Source organism: Microplitis mediator, chromosome 1, assembly GCF_029852145.1.
Source record: "Microplitis mediator isolate UGA2020A chromosome 1, iyMicMedi2.1, whole genome shotgun sequence".
Classification (NCBI taxonomy): Eukaryota; Metazoa; Arthropoda; class Insecta; order Hymenoptera; family Braconidae; genus Microplitis; species Microplitis mediator.
The window spans coordinates 5,022,871-5,043,030 of record NC_079969.1 but is presented as its reverse complement, the minus strand read 5'-3'; the positions used below and the strand labels follow the sequence as shown (position 1 = coordinate 5,043,030).

Below are 20,160 nucleotides of genomic sequence, written 5' to 3'. Positions count from 1 at the left end.
AGCACTTGAGCTCAATAAAGACTTAGGGGGGTCACCTGAATTCACAGCCAGCAATGGTTGGCTGGAAAATTTCAAAAAAAGACATGGGATCAGGCAAAGTTCGATTCAAGGTGAAAAATCGTCGACAGATTTTGAAGCTGCTGAAGATTTTCGACAAAATTGTTTGTCTAATACTCAGGAAAATAACATAGAACAGGGTGAAGATGATCAGGGCTTTGATGTCAAGGAATTTTCGGAAGATGCTGCACCAAATAAACCTAAAGTTGCTCAATTCAATTCTACAACAACGGAGGAAGCGGCAAAAGCAATTCAAAAAATCGAAGATTGGTTAAAAACTACAGAGTTTTCAAATGATGAAAGTAAAAAACGCGTTCAATTTGCTGTGAACTATTTAAAACAGAGAATTGTGTCAAATACAAGTACTAGTGCTCGAAAATGAAATAGTGGTGATGAGACTTATCATAAAAATTGACAAATTTATTGTATACACACTGTAAAAAATCCGGAGTGAATTCGGATTGAAATTAAATCCGAATTCACTCCGCCACTCGGAGTTCTGGAGTTTATAAAAAATCACTCCGCATGCGGAGTGAATTGGGAGTTTTTTTTAGCGGGGTGATCTCGGAGTGACGCGGATTTTATTTCACTCCTAATTCACTCCGGTCCGGAGTTTCAATACTTAAATAAATTTATATTAATTTATATTAAGCTGCTAAACAATGTGTGTGTGTGCAAGTGTGTGTTTGGGTGTGTGCAGGTGTTTGTGTGCGTGTGTGCAAATGTGTGGGTGCGTGTGTGTGCGAGTGCGCGTGTGTGTCTAAATATGCGTGTGCATATGTGTGTGCGTGTCAGCTGATCAGTAATTTAATTAGTTAGTTAATTATTTAATTTAATTAATTAATTTTTTTCTAATAACAAAAAAATTATTTTGAATCATTGTTGCAAATTGTAGAATTAAATAATATTTGATTGGATGATAATAATTTATATGTATGTCGAGAAAGAAAATATTAAATGTTACAGATAAATTTTTTTTCTGCGTTTATAGACACCCTCTCACCCCTTTCAAGCGCAAAATTTTTTATTTGTCACACTAAGATTATGATATTAAAAAAATTTTATTTTAATAATAATAGCCCGGGTAAAAAAAATGATATATAATTATATGCAATTCATACGTAATTATATATAATTATGTATACACGGAAAAAAAATATTAGTAAATAATACTCAGATTCTCATCAACAGTGCGCCTAGACCGAATATTAGTAAATATTATGGAGTAGAACGTAAGAAATTAATAACAAATGCATTTTTTTGACAATTGTCAAAAACTCACTTAAGTGTCTTGTAGTTTTTTAAGTTTTGAGTAGTAATTTTATATAGTCAAGCAGTATATATTTCAACGATTAACTGTTAATTATATGTAATTACATATACTTATCTTGGGCCATTTTTCACATATAGGGAAGCCTGGGGCACGAAGGCCCCCTTAAGCCGATTTTTTCTTTTTGTGGCTTTTAACCATCAAATTCGTTTATTTTCCGTCTATTCCGGAAGAATCAGTCGAAATTTTGCAAAAAATCGAAAAAAAAAAATTTTTTTTCTGGGGCACGAAGGCCCCCTCCCCAAAAAATTATAAAAAAAATTTTTTTTTTTCATTTTCCGTCAGGTTATGACCTTTATAATGTTTTTATTATATTGAAGGCCAATATATGATATGTAGGGGAAAATAGACTACTCAAAAAAAAAAGTTGTAACGAAGAAATTAACTTGACGGAAAATAAAAATAAAAAAAATTTTTTCGTTACAATGTTTTTTTCGAGTGGTTCATTTTGCCCCACATATCACACATTGGCCTAAAATATGATAAAAATATTATAGAGGTCATTATTTGACGGAAAATAAAAAACAAAAATTTTATCTAATTTTTGAGGGGGGTCTTCGTACCCCAGTGGTCTTCGCGCCCCAGGCTCCCCTAATCATATTTAATTACATACAATTTTTTTACCCGGGAGCAAAAATCTAAACCGTTGTAAATCATACAGCGAAAAATGAGAGAAACAATTATTCTTAAAATTTCTCGCCAATGATATATCTCGAGCGAATTAACCGATTCAGATATATTCTGCAGTCGTCAATTAAGTTCATTGACTTTTGAGCTGATTAGATTGTTTAATCAATCGGTTCAATAATTTTTAAGTAATTCAATTTTTTATTTTTTTATTTGTTGCTTAAATGTCTCAAAATCTACAGTTCCTATTGATGTTACATTCAAATAAAATCTAAGTTGTAACAAACGCTTCCTATTGCCTCCATGCCTCTATCAAAATCGGTTTTTTTTGAGAGACATACATTTTTACATATTTTAATGGACACACACACGCACACACGCACAAGCAAAAACACACAAACATCCGGATATCATCTTAAAAATGAAGAGTAATTTAATAAGATTTAAAATTAATAACTTCCCGTTTTTTGATATATTTACAAAAATTAATTTTATCTTTGTGTTGAATTTCATAATAACCGATTAAATATTTAAAAATATAATTAATGTTTATCAAAAATGACAAACGGCAAGCAATATTACAAGTGTTCCATTACGGACACATTTAAGTGTAAATATACACAATGATTTTGAATTTTTTTAAAAAAACCGCCGTATCAAAGTCACTTTTATAAACAATCAATATTTTTAAATCAAAAAAGCTTTCAATGTTCATAATAAATTTATTTTCCCCCGGTTTTTTGAATAGTTTTTTATAATTTTTAATTAGTCTGAGTAAATTATTCTATATTTAACATATTTTTTTGGCGTAATTGCTCTTGATATTTAAATTTATTCATGCAATTATTTTTATTAATAGGAATTCCTTAATATATTCATAGATTTTCCGCACAAAAAAAAACGATATAATAACATATTTAGAAACTCATGTTTCGAGATCAACTTTTCTTATATTATCTTGCAGAGAGAACAATGAATTGAAAGATACATTATATTATTAATAACTTATGACAGAATAACCTATTGACCTCAACATTTTTAGATACGACGAATGCTCTCAAACGGAAGTAAATTAAAATTTTAACAATGGAAGGGTCATAGTGTAAATACTGAAATATATTTTTTTTATAACAAACTATTAGTATGAAAATAATGTTTTAAAGTACTCAAGGTTTTAGATTTAATATTTATGATATCAAAAATAGAAAACAATTATAAGACTTTATCACGACATTTGGTCTTGAACGATAGACAAAATAAATAATATGTTCAAGTTTTCTGTTTAGAACAGAATTAAATCGCATAAATAATTAATAATTTATTATTTTTTTTTTTTTTGCAACCAAACAAAACACGAGTGTGGATGTAGCAGATATCAGACAAATTCAAAATAATAAATAAATAGAAGAAATAATTTAAAAAATAATATTTATAAAAAATGCACTTATTAATTTCAAAATTTTTTAAATGCGCATTTTTTCAAATTTTATTTTATTGATTATTTACTCTATTTATTAATAATTTTAAATTTGTCTGATGTCTGCTACATTTACACTCATAACGAAACGAGTTATAAAAAAAAATCTTTTGACAGATAAGCAAAGTTCAAAATTTTTTATTTAAATATAAAATACTTTTTATGTACTCGTGTAAAAATGAATATTATTGCATCATACTAATGTCAAATTTTCGAAAATTAATATTTTTATTTTTAATTTTAGAAATTGAATTTATTGATACAAATAATGTTTCAATTTTATTATTAATTTGTTACTTCTACTAATGAAGTCTTTTTTATTAATTGACTGCAAGAAGACGTAACTCATTTGCGAATTAGGCCAATAAGAGTCGATCTAAGTTGATTCGATTCAAATCAGGTATAATTACTTTGGCTATAGATCAATTTTTGAAAGGGAAAATTGAATTTGTTTGAATTCGTTATTTATATTGTTCTTGCTTATTTGATAGGGGGGGGGGGGGGGGGGGTAAGTATCTCTTCTATACTATGAAAATTTGTATTCATAATATACAAATTAATATTCAGTATCTGATGATCTGAAAGGTGAAAAAATTCCCGGGTCAAAAAAATTTCTTTTTTTTAAACTTTATTTATTTATAATTTCAAATTTGTCTGATGTCTGCTACATTCACACTCGTATCATTTTATGATCCTGAAATTAACTGACAGTTAAAAATTTTTTTATTTTTTTTTCAACAAATCAATTTTAAAAAAAAATAAAGTAAAAATATGCGTATGTAGAAAATTTCAGTACGCGGATTTTTGAAAATTTAAATTTAAATTTATTTAAAATTTATAAAATTGTCTCATGTCTGCTACATTCACCTGAGTGTGAATTTAACTGACAAGTGATAATTTTTTAAATATTTAAATAAATAAATAAAATAAAAAAATTTTAAAAAATTAAAAAATACGTTTTTAAATAAATGAAAAATTAGTTCGCGCCTTTTTAAAAATTCAAATTTAAATTCACATGAGTGTGAATTCAACAGACAAGTGAAAATTTTTTAAATGTTTAAATAAATAAATAAAATTAAAAATAAAAAAATACGTTTTTACATAAATGAAAAATCAGTACGCGCATTTTTAAAAATTCAAATTTAGATTTATTTAAAATTTTAAACTTGTCCGATGTCTGCTACATTCACACTCGTATAATAATAACAGTATTAGGAAATAATTTTGTTATCGTTTTTGACAGAAGATTAAAATACTGAAATGTCATGGATTAATCAGAAAAGATTGCATTCCCCTTTATTGTATTTATTATTATTTCCTCGTAATATTAATTTTATCTATAAACTATTGATAAATTTATTTATTTTCTTAATACTTGTTTGTTATTTAAATACGAGTTTGTTCTTCCTCAGATATTTAAAAATTTTAAATTGAAAAATCAGCAACGAGTAATTTCCTCGTACAGAAAAAAGTTTTAAAAAATAAATAATCAAATTTAAAAAATAAGATTCAACATTTCCAAGTAATTGCATCAGAATATATTTTTTGAAACATAATATAGTTAAAAAAAGAAACTGATAACAGCGCCAACTGTACAGCTCTCATTTGTAACTCCACGTGTCCGACATAAAAAAAGAGATTAATAATTAATAAAAAGTCAAGTAGTTACAGTGAAAAATTAACTTCTTTTATTGATTTAACAAATATTAATATTGTTAATAATAATAATAGTTATCATAAAAGTAATAATATATCATATTATCATAACAATGAGTAAAAAAAATTCACTGATTTTTATCAAAATACGAATTAAATAAATTAATTTTTATTCACATCGATGATTATAGAAATTTTAAAAAGTGCAAAATAAAATTTCAAAATTACGCAGTGGTTATAATTTCCATTACGGGGTCAAATTAACAAGTAAAGAAAAAAAATTATTATTAATTTATCTTTTACTTTTTTTAAAATGTCATATATGTCAAAGTATGTTTGTAAATAATAAGATTTGATAGACGTCAAAAAATTTCTTTACACGATAAATTTAATGAAATTTAATTAATTGCTCTATTTATAACCTCTGGAACTACCGAGCACGTGTTTAATATGCGAATTAAAATTTCATATTTCTGACAATTTTTTTTTTTTTTTTTTTTTTTTTTTTTTTAAATGGAAAAGATAGTAAATTAATAAGTTAGAGTTACATAAATATATTATTTATTATTTCTGTTATAAGTCGGTGCATCGATGATTAGAATAAATCTCAGAATTATCATTATCAGTGACATGTGATATTTATCCTTATAACTGCGAACTGCGTAGTGTAGTTATGTAGTCTTGCGCAATAACGATGTAGATAGAGGAAAAAATCTATTTTTTTTTATAACTCAGTGACATATATTTTAAAATAAGTCACAGTTTATTTTAGTTGATATATTCTGAATTGATAAGTATTCTAAATTCGGAAACTAATTTACTTAAGACTACAAATTCTTATCAAAATCAAATTTTATAGAAATGCTGATGAAATTTTTTACAGTAATTACAGTAAATTTGAAATTATAATTTTTTTTCATTTTTTGTCGAATCAATATCATCTGGAAATTATTTATATTTCATATATATAACAACATGATCCTGAAGTATGATACTGACATTAACCGACGTCAGATAATTTTTGAATTTTTTTTAAAACCAATGAATTAAAAAAAAAAAATATTTGAAAAATTGCACTTATAGTTTTTTTAATTTTCTACATGTACTTATTTTTATTTTTTTTTATTTTTAATCAATTTGTTGAACAAAAAATCCAAAAATTGTTAACTGTCTGTTAACTTTAGGATCATTTCTGAAGTTAGCGGACAATTTACCATTTTTGAATTTTTTTAAAAAAAAAATAAATTCGAAAAATTGCACTTACAATTTTTTTAATTTTCTACATGTGCATTTTTTTATTTTTTTTTTTTTATTTTTAATCGATTTGTTGAAAAAAAAAATCCGAAAGTTGTTAATTGTCTGTTAACTTCAGGATCATTCCTGAAGTTAGCAGACAAATAACAATTTTTGAATTTTTTTTAAAAAACAATAAATTCGAAAAAAAAATATTGAAAAAATTGCACTTATAATTTTTTTAATTTTCTACATGTGCATATTTTTCTTTTTTTTTTCAAAAAAACACCGAAATTTTTCAAATGTCTGTCAATTTCAGGATCATAATCAAGAAACTAATCATGTAACTTTGAACCTTTATTAAACTTTATACTTAAGTCCGATATAATCTTTCATTGAATAAGTGTGCCAAGTTTCATGGGTGAGTCATATCTCAGATAATCATTTAATATAAATATTTTCCTTATATTCTCAAAACAAATCTGCTTTAAATAATATTACAAATTAAATTTTATCTGAAAACAAAAATGCCACTTTCGGGAGATCAAGTCTAAAGTTTACACTTACAGCTTTGCAAGTACCATTGGTTTAATGGAAGTAAAATGTCAGTTGCTTATTATTTTTCAACTGTTCTTAATTCAAAAATTTATAGTTGATAGAAGAAGCTGTAAAAATTTCCATTAATTGCTTATATATTTTTCGTTATATGAAAATAAATATATTCTTGTTTTAGTTAATGAATGTTACAGTCTACTGATTTTCTAATGATAAATATTCTGGGACTTATTGTCTGAAACTGTAATTTTTAAGCCCTTCTTCTTGAGTAAAACGCTACTATATCAAATAGTAAATTAAACTGGTGAGAATGTAAGCCGGTTTAAATGAATTTATAGAAAAAATTACGTCAGATATTAATTTCTACCACTAAATTTGAAGGTTGAAAATCTGTTGGCTATTAAGGGCTGGAAAAAGTCTTATATGAAACTCTAATAATTACTACGTCTCCTAACTGATATAATTTTATGTACCTGAAGATCGGAACGTTTTTCACGCAACGAAAATGAAAATAATTCATGAAATTTGTGTCTAATGGCGACTTAAGGGGTAGTTGGGGGTGACTTGTCATTTTTGGGTAATGTGCAAAACGTTTACGAAATCTAGATCCAGTAGATTTTTTACTTTTCATATCTTTTTTCTTATTTTCGTTCAGCGAAAAACGTTCCGATCTTCAGGGACATGTAATTTTTACAGTTTCGAAGTAGAGGAACTTTGCCTATATTTGAAACTGTAATTTTCCCGGGTTGAAATATCTAGCCTCATCGAACCCAAGTAAGCCTCAATCCAGCCTCATTGAGTAAAAAAAGTATTTTGAGCCTCAAATGATGTTCAAAAAGCCTCAATGATTCTCAAATAATACTAATCGAATTTAAATTACATAGTCGAGACTAGGTTTATTTGAGGCTCATCGAGGCTTCTTGAGGATCTTTGAAAATCATTTGAGGCTCATTGAGGCTTTTTTTACTCAGCGAGGTTGGATTGAGGCTTACTTGGATTCGATGAGGCTAGATATTTCGACCCGAGTTTGTCCACCATTTTTTTTCCGTGCATTTGAAATTTTCAAGGATAAAAAAAATTACATGCAACCCTAATAGCCACTTTAGCTTGAAATTGACAATAAAAATTACCGAAATTTGCTGCCTGAATTCGCCGACAATTTGACAGCAAAAGTTGGAAAGAAAAATTTCCAATTAATTTTTCCTCAATTTAGAGATAACTTTTTTTCAAAAAAAAAACCCTCCTAAAAGTTTCCTTGAGTTTTTCCTCAATATAGAGGTAACTTTTTTTTCCAAAAAAAAAAACCCTACTAAAAGTTTCCTTGAATTTTTCATCAAATTTCCGTCAACTTCGGACTTTTCTGTTTTTGACGAAAATTTTTATACAATTTTTGAAGTGAATTTGCATTGTAATTCGGGTAGTAAATTTACGTCAAATTGTATAGCAATTAGTATACAAATTTTTGTCAAAAACGGAAAAGCCTGAAGTTGACGGACGTTTGATGAAAAATTCAAAGGAACTTTTGTAAAGTAAACTGCGCTGTTAGGGTAATATAGAGTTAAAAAGAGAAGGGTAAAAATTTCCTACGATCTGTTACATTAACAGGGTGGGGATCAGTTCGTGATTTTCAGGGGATACGCTACCGGACCTCTTTCTCACACTCAGAAAAATAAACGGGACTATCTTTGTTGCACTCGTTAAGTAAATGAGAATTTTAAAACAATTTTTCTCGGAGACGAATTAGAATTTTTGAAAAAACGAAATTTCTAGCCCTCTGTTAAGGCTTTAAAAAACGCAAAAGACTCTCTATTTTAGGTTTCTAGTGTTTGTCCGTAAATTAAATTGAATTGAAAATCGGTTACCGTTACCCCTTAAGTGCATACTGTAATTTAACTACATCCCCTTCCCTAAAATCCCACGCTGAGTATTAAATTTTTGGCGGGAATTAGCCGTCACGTGACATTCGAATCTCGCCGAATAAACCCGAACTCACAGAAGTCGGTAAGTAGTCCGAGGTTATAAATAGCTGGTATCAACTGGCAGAGAGTCTCTTACATCTAAAACGTTGGCACAGTGAATTCATTGGTGTATTCATCGTTAGCCTTGTCGGTGGGTCAAGTAGTGTATCGGTCATCAGTTAATATAAAGTTTAAATTAAACAGACGTCAATTAAAGTGTTTAAATATTATAACATCACCAATTTCAAATTCAAATAATAGTAAATTAATTGGTGTGTCAAATATTTATAATAACGTGTACTATAAACAAATAAGACACTTTGAATTAAGTCGACTCGTGTTACTGGCTAGAAAAGGAAAGGATAAAGTAAAAAAAATGCCGGAAACTACACCATCACATCATGTTAATGGATACGCTAATGGACATGCTCCTCCAGAGCTACAACAGGCTGGATCTTTTCTCTTCACATCTGAATCCGTTGGCGAGGGTCATCCTGGTATGTTTTATTTATTTTATTTCATCATCCACTTAATTGCCCCAGTACTTTTTGGGAACGCCATCACCCTCGTGCCGCCATCGCGTCTTTTCTCATGCGCATGCTTTTATTTTTTTCTTTACGTTTTTACTTTTTACTGTAATTATTATTTTTTCATTCGTTATTTCAACTATTTTATGTTCATACTTTTTATATGAATATATACATATATTTTTTTTACTATAGTTAATAAATAAAAATAAGTTTTAGTTGAATTATTCAAATTTTTTCGGCTACCATTTACCTTCGCCATGTGCTCGCACAGTATTTCCGGTTTTGGATGATAAAAAATATTTATTCTTTCAGATAAAATGTGCGATCAAATAAGCGACGCTATTCTTGATGCACATTTGGAACAGGATCCAGACGCTAAAGTTGCCTGTGGTAAGTTTTTATTTGAATTTGAATTTGAATTTTTTCTGTAAGAGAAATTTATTATGATCCTGTAGTTAAGGATTTTTTTTTTTTCGACAAGTCGGTGACAAAAAAAAAATGCACATGTAGAAAATTTAAAAAACTACAAGTGCAATTTTTTTAAATATTTTTTTTCTTATGATTTACCGGTTTTAAAAAAAATCTAACAATTATCAGACCTCGGGTAACCAGTATCGTAATTTATTTGAAAAAATTTAATTTAATTTTTTTTTTTTTCTGTTAGAAACGGTGACCAAAACTGGTATGATTCTTTTGTGCGGTGAAATAACATCCAAGGCGGTCGTTGATTACCAGAAGATTGTAAGAGACACAGTAAATCACATCGGTTATGACGATTCTTCCAAAGGTAAGAAAATTTTTATTTATTCTGAAGTTAGTAGACAATTTAAAATTTTTGATTTTTATTAACAAATCGATTACAAACAAAAAATAAAAATATGCACATAGAAAATTTAAAAAACTATGTGCGATTTTTTAAAATATTTTTTTTTATGATCCATCGTTTGAAAAAAAATTCAAAAATAATTAGGCGGCTAAATTCAGTATCTAATTTTTTTATGACACTGAAGTTGGGAAACAATTAGAAATTTTTGATTATTTTTAAACAAATCAATTATCAAAAAAAAATACACAGGTAGAAAATTTAAAAAACTATGCGCGATTTTTTCAAATATTTTTTTTTTATGATCTATCGTTTGAAAAAAAAATTCAAAAATAATTAGACGTCGGCTAACTTCAGTATCGTGTTTTTTTGTGCCCTAACGGATCCGAAAAATCTTCAAATAAATAAATTTGAAAATTTTCGCGCCAGTTTTTCAAACGGTTTGAAGAACTGACTTTCCTGTAAAAAAAAAAATAAATATTAATTTGAAATTAATCAGTTTCAAATTGAATTTAATGCAAATCTTAATAATCGGGATTTCATAAACCGAAACTACATATTTCCAAATAAATTTGCTACAAAATAATATTTACTTTCCCACAAATTAATTCTAGACCATAAAATTTTAAAACTAAAATTTAATCCGGTCTTAGTTCAAATTCCCTTGTAATTTTTTTTTGCCGCTTAATTCAGTATTCAAAAATAAGTTTATTTACATTTTTGTAAACTAGTATGATAATTCTAAAATATTCTATATTTATTTCCGCATATTTCAAGTCTTAAACCGGAAATAAACTCAACTAAAATAAAATATAATCCATAAGTTAAATAAAATCAAAATTTCCACCCATGTTAGAAAGTTTACAAGATCCGCTAGGGTTATATTTATTTAAATCTAAGTATATTTATAAGTATTATGTCATTCAATGATGTTTTATTCATAGTATTTGCTACTCTTGAGTGCCATGATGTTAATAAATAATCCTGAGAATGACATTAAATTATAAAAAATATTTTAAATTTCAATTTTCCATAAAATATTTTAAAAAAATAACGAATGTTATTTAAAAAAAAATATATATATATATATAAATAACTGTAACGTAAGAGTATGAATTGGGTGGTGGCAGGATTTGATTGGCGTACATTGAACCTTTTGGTGGCACTCGAACAGCAATCGCCAAATATCGCAGAAGGGGTTCATGTGGACAGGGACGAGAAAGACGTGGGTGCCGGTGATCAGGTACATAATCCATTCTCAGCCTGTGCCACAGAGCAAAAAAAATATATGAAGCACAGAAAAGCAAACCAATAATTACATCTCAAATTTCAATTAATCAGCGATTACATTTTTTTTTCTTTTTTTTTTTTTTAATCGTCATCTTTATCATTGAAATGGAATTGTGTGGATGTGATCAAAGAATGATTATTGCGAGAAAAATTATAAAACAGACCTTGTCCCATGGAATATATTAATGGACACTTTTTTTAACAGCATCATTTTATGGGGTTGTCATTTACTAAATAAGAATCATGCTATGCTACCAACTAATAATACAATTGCTTTCAAATTACGAAATATCAATTGAAGGATCAACGGGTGGGGACAATAACGATACGGTAAATTATTGGAAAATTTTACGACGTTTCGTATCATCTTTAGTAGATCATCAGACAACTGAAAAAATTGAAATTAATATAAAGTCAATCACCTGATGATGTACAAAGAAAAAAAAGTATTTCTTGGTGCAAAAAATTTTTATTTGACCGAAAAAATTTTTTTCATTATGAAGTGAAACGAAAATTTTATGGGGATAAGAAAAATTTTATGTAAGGAAATTTTTATTATCCTGAAGTTTGCAGACAATTAACAATTTTCAAATTTTTTTCAACAATTTAATTTAAAAAAAAAAATGAAATACCAAAAATATGCACATGTAGAAAATGATAAAAACTATCGATGCATATTTTTTTTTTTTTAAATTTATCGTTTTCAAAAATATTCAACAATTATTAGACGTCAGCTAATTTTAGTATCATAAATTTTTACTTGCCCTAGGGATGAAAAAAAATTTTGTAGAGCGAGAAAAAATTTCATACACCAAGAAATTTTTTCTCTTCCTAAGGAAATTTTTTTTTCTGTGTACTAACGGGAATATGAAACATGGCAAGATTTTAAAATAATTTAACGTGAGTTATTGTCCACATACCCGCTAACCCTTCAAATCATTTTATAATTGGACGTAATCACAATGGATAATTACAAGATATTTGATAAGGAAAAATAAAATACTTAAAATATAATTGTGTAATGATACTTTGGCTGTATATTTAACTCATTGGGTTCATATAAAACGTTATTCAACAGGTTTTGACTATAAAACTTGCAACGTCTTGTTGGCAATCGATGCACAGTCGCCGGATATCGCTGCGGGAGTACACGTTAATCGTAGCGATGAAGAAGTCGGTGCAGGCGATCAGGTCAATTATAAATTAATCAACACAGTAGTTTGTTTATTTAATTGTTGTTCTATTAGATACTTCTGTAGATTTTATTCTTTGTTTCTTTATTATCATTTTTAGCTTTTGCACTGTTTTAAATTTTTATTTTTATTTTTAACTGACAGCTCGAATCAGTCAAAAATATTAAATTACAATGTCATTAACAGGGTACAGAAGTTTGTGCTTAACAATGAGAATGAAAGAAGAGAATTCGCCTAAATTTCTCTATATCAAAATTACGATCTCGAGCAAACTCAAGTGAATTAAATTAAAAGATATATTCAAATATCGAATGCCATAAAAGAATGTTTTAATTGTTGTGAAAAAAATATGTCAATAAGACAATTTTAGCAAGACTACCAGCAAGACAAGCAGCAAGAGCACCAGCAAGACAAATAGCAAGACCGTCAGTAAGACAGCGAGCAAGACAATTGTCTTGCTGATGGTCTTGCTAATTGTCTTATTGACATATTTTTTTCACAACCTTAATTTCGACGGCTTAAATGACACTCGACATTTGGATATATCTTTTAGAAATTTACGTGAATTTTTTTTCTTTTATTCTTATTATTGAGCACAAACTTCCGTACCCTGATCATTAATTATAAACTTTTTTTTACATTACTTTCAATTTCTAAGTCGTAAAAATTATCACAATTTTTTATTTCATTTCAACTCAATAATTTTTTTTTGTTCATCTCAATTAATTTTAAAACTGATAATTATTTGAAAAATCTGAATTTTAATTAACAATTAATTTTTTTTATGGTTAATTAGATTTTAAATTCGAAAAATTTCATAGCAAGTCTTTAGTAAACTCACGAGTATCAAAAATTAATTAAAGTTGAAAAAAAAAATTATACTCAATTTTAAAAATTTTTTAATTAAAATCCGACTCAATATTTTTATTAATCACAGAAAATAAATAAAATCAAAAATTTCTTTAGGACTAAAAAAATTTTCTTTCGGTATTCATAAAAAATCAATAAATTTTATCAAACTTCCATGACAATTGTCCTTGGAAATTGATAAAAATTTTAACAGTGTAATTATAAATCAATTAACTAAGTAGTTTATTAATTAAATTTTTATTTTACTAGATACTATATCAGTTTTTACTCTTTATCTCCATTTTTATTTTTTTTTTAAATTCCTATCTTATCGCACATCAAGTTTTTCCACTCTAAAATCCTTCAAGTGTTTTCTATACATTTTATTTATTTAAAAAAAAAAAATTAATATTTAATTCTGGCGGTATTTGAAAATTATAAATTTTATATGTTAATACGCATTTATTACTTGCACTAACATGGGTATATTTAATATAAAAATGTTGGTATACTTCAATAAAAAAAAAGGGAATTCTGCATGACTTGGTTTTAATTTTAATATTTTGCTCTGTAAAGAAGGCACAATTCTTTTTATGCATGTAATTTATTTTTAATAATTAATAATTCATATATTTTAATTCATTTAAAATCATATATATTTAAATTCATATCAAATAATAATAATAATGTTATATTTTATTTCAAATATAGGGATTAATGTTTGGATATGCAACCGATGAGACTGACGAGTGTATGCCACTGACTGTAGTTTTGGCGCACAGATTAAATCAAAAAATTGCTGAATTAAGACGAAGTGGTGAACTTTGGTGGGCTCGCCCCGATTCTAAAACACAAGTAATTATTTTATATTATTTATATTTTATTAAATAATCATATTTGAGGTAAAAGCCCTTACCCGCTCACTTTTCATTGGAGTGAGATTAAATCACTCAATATAAATTAATAAATAAAATGAAAAATCATATTTTTTTTTTATAGTTATTTTTTGAAGTTTCGAGTATTAGAATAAAATTTAAGTTTGAAGAATAATCTTGATAATTATTATTAAATTTTTAAATAAGGTCCTTGAGTGTACCCATAGTCGCTCACTAAAAGTTGTGATGTACCATTACTCGACCAACACATGGCCCTATAGTCGCTCAAAGACAATATCAATTAAACTATGATAAGTTTATTGATTTGGACAAATAATTTATAAATAATACTACTTTATTCTTTCGTAATATAAAATTTCATGAATTTTAAAAATGTATTTAATAAGATATAGTTATAAATATTCGAAAAAAATTTGACGTAGCCTAAATTTAATCTAACGAATGAACGTTAAAGTAAAAAATGCCCGGCTTTGCGCGATTTTGAAAACAGTCATTTAATTTAAATTTATAATCTATTATAAAATAATTTGATACATCATATTTTAATATATTTAGATTCACAAATAATTATTTATCAATAATAATATTTTTAGTTGTAATTTTTTTTTATAAAAATTATAAAAAAACGCTTTAAACAGTTAAAGTGAGCGACTAATGGTACTGAGCGGGTGTAGGGGCTTTTAATTTACTTAGATAATTATGATGTCTGTTTATTTGCTACTATTGAATGCCGTGATAATATCAAATAATCTGAATTATTATTTTTAAATAAATAATTATTTTAAAAAATAGTTTCTATTTTTTCTTTTAAATTCAAGTAATGGATTATATTTTTCTAGGTGACCTGCGAGTATACTATGGAAAATGGTGCATGTGTGCCTATTCGGGTTCACACTGTCGTGGTATCACTTCAACACAGTGAGAAAATAAGTCTTGATGAATTACGTAGACTTGTTATGTCTGACATAATTAAAAAAGTCATCCCAGCTAAATATCTTGATGACAAAACTATTTTCCATGTAAATCCTTGTGGTAATTTTATAATTGGTGGCCCACAGGTAATTTATATTTTTTAATTATCGTAGAAAAATTCATTTTTGATCCAAGAAATTAATTTATTACAAAAAAATTTTACTAATTACACAACAAAATATTTAAAAAAAAAAAAAAATATGAAAACTTAAATTTAGAAACCAGTAAAATTTCTCCAGTAAAAAAAAAATATTGAAAATTTACAATAAATTAATTTCTTTAATCGAGAATTTTTTGCTGTGTAATTGAGAAAAAAAAAACTAAATAATTTTTCAAAATTTTTCTCAGGGTGATGCTGGACTCACTGGTAGAAAAATTATCGTCGATACTTACGGAGGATGGGGTGCACATGGTGGCGGTGCCTTTTCTGGTAAAGATTTTACTAAAGTCGACAGATCAGCAGCATACGCAGCAAGATGGGTGGCCAAGTCTTTGGTGATGGCTGGACTTTGCAGACGTTGTCTAGTACAAGTATCTTACGCTATTGGTGTAGCAGAACCTCTTTCTATAACTGTTTTTGATTATGGCACATCAAAGTTATCACAAAATGAATTACTGGGAATAATTAACAAAAATTTTGATCTTCGTCCTGGTAAAATAGTCAAGTAAGTTATAAAAAAATTTATTTGTTAATTATAACAATAAGTATTTATTTATTTACGCCAATCGGCTTTGTAAAGATGACGAAGGATCTCCAAAGAAATTTATAGAAGTGCAATAATCATTAACTAAATTCGCTATCCTGTTCCTCGGCCCATAGTACCCACAGTTGCTTGGTGATTGAGTTGTACTCAATAACCTGTATAATTTTAAACCCGATTTATTACAGACAAGACCAAATTGTTCCAGTATTTCTATGTACCTGAAGATTGGAACGTTTTTCGCGAAACGAAAATGAAAAAATCTACGGGATCTAGATTTCTGAAATTTTTCGCACGTCAGCCGAAAATTGCAGCCTACCCCATTTACTTCTTAAGTAAAATTACATAAATTTTTTTCATTTTCGTTGCACGAAAAACGTTCCGATCTTCAGGTACATGTATTTCTGGGGAATCAATCTGGCCACTTATGGTTTTGTAGAAAAATATAAGATCTGTGTTTTTTTCACCTTGTCGACAAGAAGGTGAACAAATTACAAAGCAGTACTCTGGTATCGAACGAACCAAAGCTGAAAAAAATCGAAGATTCCCTGGATTCTCTCCCCGACCTCCATATAAATCCGAGTATCTTGTATGCCTGTCAAGTTATTTTGTTAACATGACTAGAGAAACTCAACTTCTTATCAATAATGACACCTTATAAATGACACCTAGGTCTTTTGACCCAACTTTTACGAGCTGTTATTGGTTTAGTTGGTAGACATCAGACCGCAAGTGTGGCGAACGGGAAAAAAACCGCTACACATTTCTTTACATTAAGTTTATTTTTATCTTTGTTGATTATTCTTCTGAATATTTTCAAGTTACCAGCAATTTTCAGCCCCTACGGGATTTCTCGAGTGTCGATATTAAATTTATTAAATTGTTTATCAAATCATCTACTTATTTATATCTTTAGCTTTTGATTATCATTAGGAATCATTGCAACAAAAGTTCTCATCCGGCGCTTAATTTTTTTTTTCAAAATATTTGAGATGGTGACAGACACAAAAAAATTGATTAAATTTTTTTGGTTTGCCAAATAAATATCACTCGTAATTAATAGAAACAAATGCAAATTTTTTATTAATTAAAATATTGTTATTTGTGAATAAAAATAAATTATTTATTTTTTTTTTTTTTTTGCAGAGAATTAAATCTACGTCGGCCAATTTATCAACAGACTAGTACATACGGACATTTTGGACGAGATGGTTTTTCATGGGAACAACCAAAACAATTAATTGTCGATTGATGAGAGAAAAAATATAAAATTTAAAAACAAAAGGAGAAAAAGATTTTTAAAAATGATAAATATATATTAATGTATAAACATTTACTATACTGGACTATAATAATAATTGACAGTAAATATTATATAAATTACTTTCAATAATCATCGAAATTATTATTTTTTCATTTAATTAAAATTTTCTCATTTACATATTTGTCAATTGAATGAAAAAATAAGGATATGGAATAACAGTTTTTTATATTTTAGTTTAAAATTTTTTTTTCTTTCATTTCTTTTGGCCCTAATTTAGGGAGAGTGAAAAAATAACTTAGCACTTGTATAAATTTATTTTTCTCTAAAAACAAAAAGTCATACATTCATTATTTCTATTTTATTAAATGAAATGTAAGTCTATGTACATATATAAAAAAAAACTAAATTATCATTATTGTCAATTTCATCTCATTTTTAAAATATTTGAACAATTGATAAAAATATAAATAATGAATGACAGAGCGTACATGTGAAAATGTACGTTTCCATGTAGAATTGAGTGGACAAGTAAAAAATTTAGTGCCCGTGTAAAAAAAAATTTATAAGAAAAGTTTGAAAAAATGTTTACGATTCGAAACTTCAAAACATGACGATCAATTTTTTTTAAATTTAAAAAAAACGTTCAGAAATTTTTCAAAATCAAAATTTTCTGAACGTTTTTTGCCGGGAAAAAAATGATAAAATTTTGAACATTAAATAGAGAGACAAAAAAGTCAAAAAAATTTTCATTTGTAGTCTTGTCAATTTTTTTCCCGAAGGTTAAAAATTAAAAAAAAAATTGTGTCACATTTTGAAGTTTAGAATACGCGGGTTTTTTAAATTTTATTCAAAATTTTTTTTTTACACGGGTGATAAAGAATTTTTGCAAAAATGAAACAAAAAAAAATGTATGAGAATGTGTGCGCAAAAAATATGATGGGTTCCCATTTAATTTGTACTGTTAAATTAATTAAAATAAATTGACGTTTTTCAATTAAAAATTTTTTCTCCATATCATTAATAGAAAAAAAAAAAAACCTGAAGTTAAAGTCAAACTATAACTATTTATTTTTTAGAATAAATTATTTGTAATAAATAAATAAGAAAAAAAATTATGATTTTATAAGACTTGAGTATATTACTTGCTTGTAAATTTTTTTCAAGTAATTGAATGCACAATAAAAATGCTGGTAAATATAAATGCAAATAAATAAAAATATTTTTCAATATGAAAAAAAATAAAAATTATTAAGAGTTTACTTATTTGTTTAAAAAATAAGTCGAATATCTTAAATGACATAAAAAAAATTGACTTAGTTTTTAGATTATTGAATAATACTTTAGAAATAAATTTTGTGCATAGCAAAAATAAATAATAGAGTAATTTTGAAAAATTGTAATCATCCTTAAATATTATACTTTATTATTAAATTTATTATAAATGTATTTGTATGCGAGGGAGAGAAAATGGACGTCGGTAATTGAAATAATTAAGGAGGCAAATTTGAAAATTTCTATAATAAATAAAATATGAAAATAATAATTGAAGAGGATGATTAGGAAAACTTATTGATAGAATTATTGATTAAATGTAGTATCAATTATGATTATATTGTAATTAAATTAAATATAAATATAATAATTAAAAAAAAAAATTGTGTGATTATAAATTTTTTTGTATTTTAAGGGTGACACGATCGTTAAACCGAAGACAATTGATCTGCGACAATTCGGCTGCCCAATTTCAAAACACAGTAACTGACAAAAATAAAATTTTTAAAATATGCATCGAATCACGTGATTCTACTGGAACTAAAAATACTAAGAAATCGATTTTGAAAAATTTGTCACTTACTGTGTTTTAAAATTGGGCAGCCGAATTGATCCATTGACAATTGAGTGACACGACTGTTGATCCGAAGACAATTTATCCGTGACAATTCATTCGAGCGATAATTTATTTGAAAAAGTTTTATTTGTATTAATAAATGAAGGTCATCAAAATTACACGCACACAAAATAAGTGAAAAAAGAGCTTAATTTTTCACGTTTATTTGTGTGTGAGTATATTTTTAAAACTATACACACACACATATAATTAGTGATGAGAAAATAAATACATATATATATATATATTAGACTGGGCCAAAAAAATCGGTTATTTTTTTTTTTAACGATACTGTGAAAATATTATTTGGGATGAGAAAAAAAAATTATTGTGAAAATTTGAGCCCTTAATAATGAAATTGAAAGGTGTGTCATCGCAATTTTTGATTTTTTTTTAATGAGCGGGTTTTTGTCTCATAACTCTCAAACCATCGAGGTAATCCAAATCGACTTAGATACATTTTTTGAAAGAAATTTGATGCTCTACAAAAAAAGGTTGATTGAAATTTTTCGTCAATTGAACCGTTTCCTTATAATCATGCTTTGAACATTGGTATGATTTTAAAATTTGATTGTTCAACTTTGAAATTTTGTAATATATGTAAAAATAAGTTTCCGGAGAAAGCCAATCAATATTCTTTAAGGAAATTGAATGCTCTACAAAAAAGGTCACTTAACAATTTTCGCTAAATTCACTCCTTCAAAAGTTATTCAAGGTTGAAGTTAAGCAAAACGACTTCAATAATCTTGAATAACTTTTGAATAAGTGAATTTAGCGAAAATTGTTAAGAGGCCTTTTTTGTAGAGCATTCAATTTCCTTCAAGAATATTGATTGGCTTTTTCCAGAAACTTATTTTTACA

General features: G+C 26.8%; 1 protein-coding gene across 2 annotated transcripts; it reads left to right on the top strand.

Annotated features, from left to right (window-relative positions):
- Positions 1 to 8,965: 8,965 nt before the first annotated feature.
- LOC130678334 (S-adenosylmethionine synthase) lies at positions 8,966 to 18,466 on the top strand. Of its 2 annotated transcripts, none has more exons than XM_057485519.1 (8): positions 8,966 to 9,390; positions 9,736 to 9,813; positions 10,088 to 10,210; positions 12,615 to 12,727; positions 14,290 to 14,433; positions 15,314 to 15,532; positions 15,795 to 16,111; positions 17,294 to 18,466. In XM_057485519.1, exons 1-8 carry the CDS (start codon positions 9,270 to 9,272, stop codon positions 17,397 to 17,399), a joined length of 1,221 nt encoding a protein of 406 aa, XP_057341502.1. In that variant the 5' UTR covers positions 8,966 to 9,269; the 3' UTR covers positions 17,400 to 18,466. The 2 variants fall into 2 exon arrangements, with proteins under 2 accessions (XP_057341502.1, XP_057341503.1); XM_057485520.1 differs by lacking the exon at positions 12,615 to 12,727 and adding an exon at positions 11,377 to 11,489.
- Positions 18,467 to 20,160: the final 1,694 nt, after the last annotated feature.

Excerpts from the sequence above, each read along its gene's own strand:
- LOC130678334 (XM_057485519.1), top strand. The coding sequence starts at position 9,270 with ATGCCGGAAACTACACCATCACATCATGTTAATGGATACGCTAATGGA. Across the intron at positions 9,391-9,735 it reads CGTTGGCGAGGGTCATCCTG|ATAAAATGTGCGATCAAATA; the intron begins GTATGTTTTATT and ends TTATTCTTTCAG. Across the intron at positions 9,814-10,087 it reads AGACGCTAAAGTTGCCTGTG|AAACGGTGACCAAAACTGGT; the intron begins GTAAGTTTTTAT and ends TTTTTCTGTTAG.